General features: G+C 37.9%; 2 protein-coding genes across 3 annotated transcripts; both read right to left on the reverse strand.

Annotated features, from left to right (window-relative positions):
• Window positions 1-5,563: 5,563 nt before the first annotated feature.
• On the reverse strand, window positions 5,564-8,787 carry ormdl2 (ORMDL sphingolipid biosynthesis regulator 2). Of its 2 annotated transcripts, none has more exons than XM_027025839.3 (4): window positions 8,554-8,787; window positions 7,798-7,986; window positions 7,328-7,479; window positions 5,564-7,051 (listed from the first exon to the last, which is right to left on the reverse strand). In XM_027025839.3, the coding sequence occupies exons 2-4, from the start codon at window positions 7,969-7,971 to the stop codon at window positions 6,916-6,918; spliced, it is 462 nt and encodes a 153-aa protein (XP_026881640.1). In that variant the 5' UTR covers window positions 7,972-7,986; window positions 8,554-8,787; the 3' UTR covers window positions 5,564-6,915. The 2 variants fall into 2 exon arrangements, with proteins under 2 accessions (XP_026881640.1, XP_026881638.1); XM_027025837.3 differs by having other exon boundaries at window positions 8,523-8,784.
• Window positions 8,788-9,545: 758 nt separating this feature from the next.
• Window positions 9,546-10,480, reverse strand: LOC113587240 (interleukin-23 subunit alpha-like). The gene is made up of 3 exons (XM_081707189.1): window positions 10,404-10,480; window positions 9,989-10,144; window positions 9,546-9,700 (listed from the first exon to the last, which is right to left on the reverse strand). The coding sequence occupies exons 1-3, from the start codon at window positions 10,455-10,457 to the stop codon at window positions 9,551-9,553; spliced, it is 360 nt and encodes a 119-aa protein (XP_081563315.1). The 5' UTR covers window positions 10,458-10,480; the 3' UTR covers window positions 9,546-9,550.
• Between the last annotated feature and the right edge of the window lie 2,100 nt (window positions 10,481-12,580).

Raw genomic sequence — 12,580 nt, forward strand, 5'->3', positions numbered from 1 at the left:
GGCAGAAGAAAGAACATCTCATCCCCATCCTCACCATATTCTACAGCATGTTTAGCAGCTGCTTCACTGCCTGGTTTGGGTCATTGCTCCATCTCAGACTGCAAGACCCTGCATAGTGAAGACAACTGAAAAGATCATCAGAGGTTCTCGTTTCTTCCCCCATGTCATCAGATTCCTCAACTCCCAGCGACTGATAAACAAATTTTGAACTGTATTCCATTTAACAATATGGTACATCCTTTGCACATCCACTTGGTGTATTGGTCTGTGTTGCTCTCTATTTTATCTGTATTTTCAGATTTATTGTCTGCACTTATGTTCTTCTTCTGTGTTGCATGTCGGTCCTGGAGGAACATTATTTCATTTCACTGGTAAGCTGTAGTTGAAATGACAGTAAAAAGCCTCTTGACTCTTGCTCTGAACTAAGGCTGTACACTCACTCTATGCTACAACTCCATACAAACTAACTTAGTTAGCTAACATGGAAAATCTTGAGCGCCAAGTAAAAGCTCTTAGAGAAAAAGATCCTAGAATAAAAGTTTGTTTTCTACCACCAGAACCATCAGATGTTTAGAGGTTACACTAAATATTAAATTCATGTAATTTCCTGAGAAAAATGTCCCTTATTTGCTAGCTTGCTACTGCATTCAAAAGACTAAATCTATTAAAATTAGGCTAATAGAAATGCACAAAATAAAAGCTATTGTGAGAGATACATAAAGTGAAATGAGCAGAGACATAAACAACTAACTGGACAGATAACTTCAAACCTGTGCATTTGGCTGCACTTTAGATGCATACCTGATTATGCTGCCACCTGGATGGTTGTGCTTCAATGCTGGAGTGGAACAAAATGACCCGAAGGCAGATATTAAAATCCTCCAACCCTTATGATAATTAGTTAATGATTAATTAACCTACATTAATGCCTTAATTTAACAACCACATAATTTTAAGGTTATATAGAACCATCAACCCTGGACTGCCAACAGCTGCAGTCGACTCGGAGGTGACCCGAGCAAACAGGACTGCTGTGGTGATTCACTGGACTTTTGCTATCTACTATGGCTCATCAAGATTGGGAAAACAGTGATTTTATTCCTTTCACTGTTTATGCTAGCTATATTTCATTTAATTTTATGTATGTAGTCCAAACCTTTACAGCATTCTGGTTAATCTTGCAATGCAATCAAAGTCAAAGTCAAAAGTCAAACTTTAACCTACATGGAAAATGGCACCAAAATCCATTGCTGACAATGCTTGTTCGATAGGTCCCATATAAAAATGTAAACTAATAAACTAATGTTATCATGGCCAAAATTAATTTATATATTTTCTTACCTTTGCTCACAGTCACCGTCCATGACAGGTAGCTAATTAAATCCAGGGTTAGACTAGATAAAAAGTAACCAACAATTAGTGAGGAATGGTGTGAGACAGGAATATAGGCTATTCCTATAATCTTTCTTCTACAATAATTCATTTATATTTATAACATATCTTATGACTGAGTACAATTTGCACAATTAAGGGGGTTAAGGGCCTTGCTCAGGGGTCTAACAGTGGCAATGGCAGGGCATGAACTGGCAACCTGGATTATGAGTCAAGTACCTTAACCACTGTTCACAACTTTCTGAACATTTCTATCATTTGTGTAAGTAGCTTTTTGCGGAGCCCCTAAATGTGGTATTTTATATCTTGTGCACAGTATAGAAATTCCATGAGAATTTTATCCTGAAGGAAATGTGAAATGTGAAAATGATTGTTGACTAAGGGATGGAATGATGACACCAGGTTCCAGATGCTGTATAATAAATTGGTAGGATAAACTTAGGTTGATGCCACTTAATAATGCAAAAAGTGTAACGTCATAGCTAATGTGACCAGACTTCAAAAGCCAAAAACATCTTAATGGTTTTTCATGCTAGGAGGTTAATCTAAGCCATCAGCAGCCCAGAATATGTGGGTAGGCCATCATGTGTTAGAGGATGTTTGACCCAAATGCAGAACACCAAAAGACAGAAAAATGATAACTGCTTTACTTTAACCTTGCAGGTGAGGAAATAATAACAGACAAGCAGTCTTAAGTCTCAGACTGAGCAGTGGGGGATCTCGCCGGCTCTACCATAAAGGCTCAACCACAGGCACATCCCTCTCGGAGGCATCTGGCTGATCACCAACATCCATTTGCCAAAGCAGCCAGGGAAAAGAGCTGGTGTTAACTGTGCTACCTTGGGTCTAGGCGCAGGCTGGCAAAGCAACCCTGTATCTATTTTATTTGCAACAATCCCACGTTCACTAACAGCTGGCCTGCTTGCATGTACTCCAGTAGCAATGTGATTGTCTATATTATCAAAGGTTCTGGACTGCCCATGAAGTCAGTCAGACAGGCTTGATACTTGTGTAGCTTGGCATTTATCTAACAGCTGCATTTTCATGGCGCACCATGCAGCCTAAAGGTCGCACAATGTAACCTAAATAAAATCTCAAACAAATTTTTATTTAGGTTGAAGTCTAGTGATGATATTGGTTGTGACATTAAACTTTTTGCATTATTTAATGATATTTTATTTGTGGATAGTAGCTCTGTCAGAAAGAAAGAAACCATGGGTGCAACGTGTCACAGGGAAGCATTGCAGTGATCTGTAGAAGGTCAGTCTGGGTTTTACAAATGCACAATAACAATAATTTCTGGTCCATGAGGGGGTCCAGTAGCTCAGTTGGTAGAGCATATGAGGTCATAGCCGTAACGAAACCGTTACACAATTGATCATACCTAGGAGCTCTGGTTGGACGTTTGAATGTTAAACACATGGTGGATAATTATTACACTATGTCATGACATGCAGTCATTACTGTATATGTTAAACTGCAGTAAACTGTGACATTTGAGAGGTTTTATTTAACCAACTTAAAGTGCTAGTTCAAGTTTTTACCCACACAGTGCTATTCCATTACTGTAGGTAATCCAAATTAGCCCCACCTTTGCCTGAGACGAGCACTTTATCAGAAGTGTGCTGCTCCAAAATTAATGAAGTGGAAAAAGCTGCAAACAAAATTTTAATCAGCAACATGAAGCTGAAAAAGATTTTGAAGAATGCCAAAAAAAAAAAAAAAAAAAAAATCAACTGCATGGTGGTTTGGGATTCAGTTATGAAGCTGATCTTTTTCAGTCCTCTTACTTGTCAGTTGGTGGAGCCACTGTGTTTTGGTAACTTTGCTATAGATTCATTTACCAGGTGCAGTAACAACACGCAGCGCTGAGGGATCTGTTTTTAATACAGAAACAAAGTAGGTCCACCAGCTACCAAACAATATTTCTGAAAAAAGTAGTCAAGCAATAGGTATAAAATAAATTAATAATGAATCCCAAACAAATGTGTTATGTATCCTTTTTCGGTTGTGGACTGGTTCTCAAAATCCCATTGTTTCCAGGTCTATGTCCGCTTCATTCATTTTGGATTAGAACCCATTAGATTAAACTTAATAAAATCTATCACAATTGCATGGAGTAGCAAATACAATTGTACATGGATAACAATCTGAACTATGATGATAAATACAACAAAACTCCATGCTTACTGGATGTTTAATTTTTACTAAATGTAGAATATTGGTCAGATGTTGGGTTTTTGTTTTATAACACCATGACTTCCAGTCAACAAACTATTAACATCTAAAAATGTTGGAATGTCATGTCTGTATGTTGACATTGTTGGTTTTGGTCACCATACATCACAATTTAATGTTGGTATGTCCACATGACAACTTGCATTCAACCAGATATCAATGTCTATTGACGATGGTGACCAGCTGGGCTAACCCTAGATCTCTATTCAAATGGTGCGGTAATGGGAGCCTTCCCAGTCAGAGTGAGATCTGTTCACAGCCTGAAGCTCAAGAACAGTGAGAAAGCAGAAATGTCTCACAGTGTCTCCTTTGTACTCTACTCTGCCCCCTCTGCGGTTTGTGTTTTCCTTCTAGCTGAGATTCAAAACTGCAGATTCACTTCCTTGTGAGCTTTGCTAGCTCCTGCATGATGCAAATTCTGCTTGTATTGCTGCCCTCAGTGGTCTCACATCGCCTGGGCAGGATTCTTCAGTAGTCTAGCAGAGTAAGATGACATTTGCATGTAGTTCCCTGATAAATAGATGTTTGTTTCGCATACTAGGCAAATGTGGTAGGAGGGAACTCATTTTCCTCATGCCATTCTCTTCCCTGATACATAAAGCGACCTGACTCCAGCCACACTAGGGGGACACACACGCAGTAGAGACAGCAGGGGGGATTCCCCTACAGTCATTGGTATGTAGGTAGTACCAGGCTAGCCCCAGCGTGGGCCGCATGTAAAATGCTTGGATTTCCCCAGGACATACAGGTGGGTCTACACAAGTAATCCAGAAGTATATCTGTGATCCCCCACACATGTACCACAGAACTGAATCGTGTGTGGGCGTGTCAGGCTTCCTCCTATATGGTCACTCCCACTCTTATTGATTCTGAGGATTCCTGTATTAATAACCAGTCAGCAGGTCCTCGTAGTAAACACCTGACTTTGGACTCTTTGATTACTATAAAGTAAACTTATTAAATAATAGAACAAGGTGATGGTATTTCACATTTGTTAACGTAGCAAATTATACCATCAGTTTTGCTGAGTACACTTTTAATTATTAGGCACAATAAAAATACATTAAACTTTAATGAACATCAAAGTTTTCTTTTTGCTTTTTTCACAACAGACAATACATAAGTAATGAAAATATAAAAGTTTCTAATAGAAAATTTATAATGTACCCTACTTACTGTCTACTGTTCACACTATAATGTCCACACAAGAATGAATATAACTAACCGTTGAAATCCTCCATAATTATTAAAAAGTCTGTATACAGCAGCACATTATTGCTATGTGAAAATAGATAACCATCTAAGGGACTAAAATACTTATATTATGGTAACAACTACTAATCCAAACATTTATTTAATAATAAGCAAACATTTTTTGTAATAACACAAAACCAAAAGAAACATACAAATACATAAGCTTTGTTGAGGGTTGCTAAGCAAACATGGAATATTAGAGTAGGGAGGAAAATTAGGGGGAACCGTCTGTGTTTCTAACATTTTTAGATTGTTCCATTTTGTTTATTCTTCATTACAGTGTGTTCCTCTGTAACCAGAAGCAAAGCAGTAACATGCTGTAGTGACCAAGAAATGCAGATTACTGTTTCTTTGAGGTGTAATGTGTACCTAAAAATTCTGATTCACCAAATACATACCTTTTATTTGCAGTTTTTATAAGAGTCACTTTTAAGTATGTGAGAAACAACAGACTGCTCAAATATCCCAAATCCCTGAGTGCATCTAAAAACAAACCTTTGTTCTGCATGCAGTAACAAAACTGGAGTCTTTTGTAGGGGGTCCTTTTAGAAATTAATGTCAGGGGACTTAAAGATTGATCCTCTAATCTCTGTCAATGCACCTCAAAATGTTCTAAAAAAGCATAAACATGTGCCCTGACTGAGTAGTGTATCAAAAACTGCAAATCAAACACTGCAAATCAAATCAAGAAAGCTTTAATTTAAGATGTTGACTAAATCACTACAAATTTGCATATAGTCTATAGATTTGGCACTTCTTGTATTATAAGGTGGTATTTAGTACATTTAGTAACAACCTACCTTTTCTGTTTTTAAAAATGTAAATTTTAAATACTGAAATATTGTTAGCCATTTAGTTGTTTACTAACATGTAAGCAGCCAGATGGATCACTGCTATGCTATCAAAATCGAGTGTAGTTTGTTTACACGTGACATCACAAGATTATCTTAAACTGGTTTAAAACTGGCATTGCTCCAGTCTCCTACTAAGTTTTTTCCATAATGATTCACTTCATCAGTTTAAGATGCTCTCCATGTTTTTAATGCCAAAAAAAAGAAATGCAAGAATACATAATAAAATGCACTATTATTATTATTTATTGATAATTATTTGCATTAATAATAACTAATACCAATAATGCATTTTTTATTATTTCCTGTTAATAAATTATTGTATTTCCTTTCTGATTTTTGCCATTAAAAACACAATAATAATAATAATAATAAAAATTATCATCATCATCATCATCATCATCATTATTATTATTAAAGGATAAGGCACTTCAAAAATAACTGGAATATCAGCATTTATCAGAGGTTTCCCAGAACAGAGAGTCAATCATTTTAATGGATTCATCTACTGGTTAAAAAAAGAAGAAGTGAAGTTTAGTTTTTTAATTATTTCATTAATGTTCCTCTTAATCATTTTGAAGTCACATTGAAGTATGACTTCCGATCACTCACAACTTTGGAGATGGGTGTAGTTAAAAATAAAGACAACCATTTTCTCCAATAGAAAAGCACACTGCCAGCAGTGAGGTTTATTGGGACTCATTTAACCTGCCGTGAAGTGAACTCACAATGTGGAATATCTCTGAAGCAAAGGCCGAGGACAGAAACCATAGCCAGTCTCAAACCTAGTCGTCTTCCTGAGTGATGGTCTCCATCATCCTGCCCTCCCCCTCAGGAGGTGACAGTCCCCCTCACACTGCTCTACAGCAAGCGTACCCTGGGCCTCATGGACTAGCAATACCATCAAACATCTGACACCATTTGTGATGAAGGGCTGCAACATGGCCCTCTGCTTTCATCACATTACCCAAAAAAATTCTGAACAATAAAATGGGACAAAATATTTTTAAATAACAATAATTATATAAAAGCAAAATAAAACCACAAGTCCTTTTCACAAACAGTGTAAGAATGTAGGTTCTTTACGGTCGTTGAAGAAGAAAAGGAATGAAATTAGAGGCCGGAATAAAACTTTCCTCTTCCATGCTTCCCTTTATCTCTCCATGTCGGTTGTGTTGCATCAGTACTTATTGATCCCAAACAGACGTACACCATGGAACTGAGGCAGCTTTGGGAGAAGAACACTTATGAGGGAGACCGTATTAATCAGGAAATGGGTGGCATCGTATTTGGTGTAAAAGCTGGCCAGGATGTACCTATTGGAGAACAAATGACATAATAGCAAAGAAAACTGTATTCAAACAAGCACCCATAAATGAAAAATAATGGCCCCTAAAGGAAATGCCTTGAAAACAAATCAGTTATTTTCAGCATATCGGTTTGGTAAAGAGAGCCGTGTAAGACAAATTAAATCAACAGATATGATCCTCAATCACACACCAGCTCCCAGCATGCTTCATGAATTTCTTACATAAATCAAGCTGTTCATGGGATCTGGTTGCTTAGGACACTGACGCCAGTGTTTTACTCACAGCACTATGGGTGAAATGGTGAGGAATTTTCTTGATGACGTGAACTGGACACCATAGTCCATTTGTTCCCAGTGAGTGAGCAAACGTGCTTTACCCTGGTCTGGCGTCTCAAACGGGGTCCCTTTGACTGTGTGCAGGAACACATACATCGCCTGGGAAATAAAACAGTCAGCATTGCACTACAGGCTGGACAGAGAAGGTTTTAATGAGAGTAAAAACCAAAATCATTTGAATTTGTTTTGTTTTTTTAAACTTCCTTCTTCAATTACACGACCATGACTAACGAGTGAATGCACAGGAATATACACTTTTCCTCAGTGATTAATTTCCTATCTCCTAATAAGAATTAATGACTGACTGTCTGAAAGAAAATACCCATGTAAAGTACAAGTACGTATATCCACATTGTGTGACTTTCGCTATCTACGCACATCTTCTATTTGAAACGTCTTCATCCTGCATTGACTCACCAGATTGTGAATCACGTTTGTTAAGGTCCACACTAGCGCCACACTGAGGAAAGGAACGCTGAGCAGCACGACGTGCAGCACGACGGTGAGCAGCAGGTAGGTGAGCCACACCCCGCGGCTGTTCATGACCCGCGTGTTGGGGTTCACCTCACTGTGAGCCACGCCCACGTTCATTTCGCAAAACAAAAACTGAAAGAAGAAGGGAGGCGTTTACATGAGCTTTAAGTGTGTTTACGGGCGGTATTTAAGTGCTCAGATCATTACGCGTTCGAGATTACAGTTGTATTAAGTGTCATACTTGGGACAATAAAACTTTTTTTCCCTTATAACTTGAATATACGCTATAAGCCGTAGAGTTAGCGGGGTTAAGCTAGTTTGCTAGCGTTAGCTCTTCAGAAACAACAAAGATTTGGAGCTAGCTAGGCTAGTTAGGTTAGGTATTATAACGTATCTGTTATCAAATACGACAACTATTAACAGTTCTACCAGCCAACTAGAACCTGATGTAGCCGGGAGATGGCTAGGTAGCTAGGTTACCTAAGCGTAAAGGTATCCAAGCTAAGCTAGCCATTCTCCATATCCAGGCTGCCTACACCCTTATAATGCTTTTGTGTGGTGCACCACATATTTACGCATGGCAAGCATACTTTAAAACAAAACAAGCTGTCTAATCATCATGTCAGAACGAATTAATAAAAGTAAGAAAACCCGTATTAATTACTTACTCAAGATTGTTGTCATATGACAGCCACCCACCTTGACTGTAACCAGGAAATCGTGAATTACCCTGTGCGGCTCCACCCGGACTTAGGATCCTCTGCTGTTTTTGTCGTGAAGCGTCCCTTGTTTTGTAAAGTGTAATGTTTAATACGTTTAATTGAATTGCAATTTCTAACCGTTGCGCCTCGTACGCAGATCCGTAACCTATGCAGTTGTCTTCATTTGCATTTTGTGTCCATCATTGCCACGTAAAATACCTATCGGCAGGATTTCCATTTCCGCAGCTCGGAATATTGTCACAAAGAGGAAAAAGGAAGCAGCTCATGATGACTCGGTGACTGACGGCTGCCTGAATGCTGCAGTAACCTAAACGCTGTTCTGTTCTTCCTAAGATTTTGTCAGTGTCGCTCCCCAGATAATTAGGGCTTACGTAAACAAATGCATAAACAAACCACCAAAATTTGAATATGCATATATAATGTTTTCAATTAATTATTATCAGGAAGCCATTCAGAGTAACGGGAATGTTTCAGGAAAACACACCTTCCCTCTATTTTACAAACAGTCTTTGATTTCAGATTGGGAAATTCAGTGACAGTGATCATGTCGTTTCCTCATGGGTGCACCACTCTAGTGTGCGGATGCGGTTCTTCTGTCTGGCGTCATATTTCCTTTGCGGAGTAATAATATTCAGCACTGAGGTAAGAAGCAATAACAGAGGCTTGTACATTATTTATTTTATATCACAGAATATATTCAGAAAAGTTACATTGTAACATACTGTAATTCAGTTTATTCAAAATATACCACATATATGCCTTAATAAATAACAATAAATAGTATAGTATAAATAGTAAATAAGTTAATAAATACATCACGTAAAACATAAACACATGAATGTAATGTATATGCTTCGCTATCATTATAGCCACAAATTGTAATTATGAGAACGTTTCTTCAAAATGTAGTAGTTGAGTATATATTTTGACCAACATGATCCTGAATTACATTACTTTACTTGAAGGAAATTCTTTTAGGCCATTTGAGGACGCGAACCCAAAAAGCTGAAGACCCGAGCGACCACTATGGAGAAGGAGTACAGTCGGTCTGCACTGTCACGGCACAGGTACTCTTCAGTCATCCACTGAGGCAGATTCAAGGGAACAGGAGTGTCCCATGGTTCCTGTGGGCCAGATATTAAAGTTAGCAAGGACAAAGCAGCAGTTCCATGGACATACAAATATAATATATAGTTCCAGGTCTATGCAACCACCAAATGCCAACACTTAAAAAACAGACTGGAAAATGGCTTTTGATTAACAGACAACACTAAATTTATAACAGTTGATATCTTAACCCTTTAATCAGAATGAGGACATATTGGAAATATTCTTAGTAAAGTCTACCTTTATCATCAAAGCCTAACCATACCCATGTTTAAATGTTTATTTTTAAAAATAGATGTACATACCTGCAGTGTAACCAGTAGTTGTTTAATTACTTCAGCCACAGCTGTAGCATTGGTTCTCCACTTGCTGCAATCTGTATTTTCCCCATTAAAGAATCCATTATCCCCAAAGATCCTGCTGTAGTTTTTCAAAGCAAGAGTGATCCTTAACAGGCAAGGCTAGAATAAATCAAACAGATGAAAATAATCAGTTAAATGACACACTTACTGGTTTGATAGGAAACCTGAAGTTTTACTGAGGTCACTTTCATAGCTGCACAATGTCTGACTTTTAGCTGTGTATTTATGAACAGGGTGAGAACGATGATGGTTAACGGGTATGCCCATTCTTCATTTGAGTGGTGCTTTAAATTGCTTTACATTTCCAAGTATGTCATTGCCAGCATAACATATAGCATGGAATTATAAGCCTTCTTACCTCTGCATTCGTGCGAAGGCTCTCAGGATCACACCGATCCTCAGGTCGGATCATCAGTGGAGGATCGCTGACTTCAGCTATAACACTTGGGATCTCAATCTGAAGAGAGAAAACTATTGATTTGTATTCAAAATCTTATATTCCTTTAAATTGTTACAATAATTTATTTTTGGAACATTCTTGAGCCTGTAAAAATATTGTAGAATACGCACCTCTTTATACAAATATCGTGCCTTTTCATTGAGCGAGATAGACAATGTCCTGCCATTAATGTAGCTAACCTCCGTTTTAGCGCGTGCCGGAGCTCCATGTATGCACGTGAACGTGAACAACGCAGCGAAGAGTGCACATTGCCTAAATACATCCATATTTCTATGAATAAAACTTGATAAAACCAAATGCCTGTTATGTTTATCCTTTTTCTTCTAAGCACCTCGATAGCTGTATTGGTAGTGGTATGCTCACCTTATTTATAAGGACGGTGAGTCAACAGAGGAGTTTCCCAAACTGCAGGTAGGCTTCCACTTTAATCACTGAGCTGCCGTAGGACAGCTGCTACTTTCGTTTTTTGTTTAAAATAAGGACGACTACAAGATAATCATTAAACAGCCTACATGAATTTTATCACTGAGTGTAGAGAAAAGAAATCAGCATTAACTATATCCTCTACCTTCTGAATCGACATTCACCAAGGATGTGTAAAAACATCCTTTGTGGAAAGAAAGGTAAATTCACATTCAAGTTTGTTGTGCTTCTTATGTTTATAAACATGTAAAAGTTTGCCGAACGTTGGCAACTGTAGTTGGGAAAAATATATAGGTTAGAACATTTTCAGGCATAAGATTTTTTTTATCTTAGTGCAGCGAAGTTGATTAGATTTGGTGACACGACAAGTTTGTAGGCCTATAGGTAATACAATTCATCACAGTACTGTTTTAGCAGAAAATGACATATTGCCTATACTACTCATTAATTTCTTGAATTGGCCATTGCGTTTTTGCAGGGTACATGGAGCAATCTCTTGGCTCCAAATAAACTAGACCACAAGGTGCAGAATTGGCTGAACTAAAGCATCATTCGATCTTTTTGAAAGAGCAGATTATGAGTGGCTCTGAATACAGGCTGTGTGGCAGACTATGAGATGCTTAAAGGCAACTGTGACTGCTATCCTACTAACAATTTTAATAACCTGAAACCTCCCATAGTCATGGCGTCCCCTTTGAGATGATGTAAAATAAATGCACGAAGTAATTGTGGTTGATGTTTAACACAAATTACACTTCTGAATATGAAAGGAAAATCGAAAAATTGTCCCTTTGCTCATGAGCACATTTGATGGGTTAGTCGCTTTTGACGGGCATATTATTAACTTCATTTCAGAAGCCTTAACCCTAATATGAAAGTGGGGGGAAGTGAGTGATTTCTTAAATGAATTGTACCAACATATAATAGTAATGATTAGTGTATATCACGTTTATCAGTAAACGTAACCCAAATCTACCCACTTCGGAGGGGGACTGCACCTCATTTGCATAATAGATTAACTTGTCATTGGTCTTGAGAAAGCGTCTCATACAGGAATTTGATGACGCATTTGCGAATGAGAGATCTTTCATTGTAAAGTGGACTGGATTACTCCTTTAAATCAGTGCATGGGTTTGGTAAAATTTCCAGCATTGTATATAGATATTTTGACATTCCTAGAAACCTGAGCGTAATACATTAATTTCCTCATTTGAAACTTGGTCAAATGTCACGCTCTTTTATTGTGGCCCTTGAGCTGCTACTGAGCGCTGTACCCCGGGGAAGTGAAACTGCAGTCCAAGACATGCAATGTGGAAGTCATTCATGAACGCGGTACTTCGTTATGCACCGTTAAAAGCCTTTGCTACGTGAATTTAGCTCTAAACTAAATTCATTTTAGGACATACATGGTTAGATTAATAACTCTGTCAAAAAGTACAGTGACCAAACATTCCGATGAATCATTTTCACACGCTTGTCCTTGTGAAACTTCACGAAATATAATCTTATCTAGTTTAATGAATTAATTTGTCATAAACTAACATGGAATAAAGGTTTTTTTTAAAGCCAGTTTCAGTCGTGGGTTGCAGATTATTATTATCGTGTATGTGTGTGTGTGTGTGTGTGTGTGTGTGTGTATGTGTGTGTATGTG

This window comes from Electrophorus electricus, chromosome 24, assembly GCF_041902795.1.
Source record: "Electrophorus electricus isolate QZ-2024a chromosome 24, ASM4190279v1, whole genome shotgun sequence".
NCBI classification, from domain to species: Eukaryota; Metazoa; Chordata; class Actinopteri; order Gymnotiformes; family Gymnotidae; genus Electrophorus; species Electrophorus electricus.

Coding starts and splice junctions, on each gene's coding strand:
- ormdl2 (XM_027025839.3), bottom strand. CDS start 7,971: ATGAACGTGGGCGTGGCTCACAGTGAGGTGAACCCCAACACGCGGGTC. Junction 7,480..7,797: donor CAAACGTGATTCACAATCTG/GTGAGTCAATGC, acceptor TTTATTTCCCAG/GCGATGTATGTGTTCCTGCA. Junction 7,052..7,327: donor ACCATTTCACCCATAGTGCT/GTGAGTAAAACA, acceptor GTTCTCCAATAG/GTACATCCTGGCCAGCTTTT.
- LOC113587240 (XM_081707189.1), bottom strand. CDS start 10,457: ATGATCCGACCTGAGGATCGGTGTGATCCTGAGAGCCTTCGCACGAAT. Junction 10,145..10,403: donor GCCTTCGCACGAATGCAGAG/GTAAGAAGGCTT, acceptor GATTTATTCTAG/CCTTGCCTGTTAAGGATCAC. Junction 9,701..9,988: donor AACTACTGGTTACACTGCAG/GTATGTACATCT, acceptor TCTGGCCCACAG/GAACCATGGGACACTCCTGT.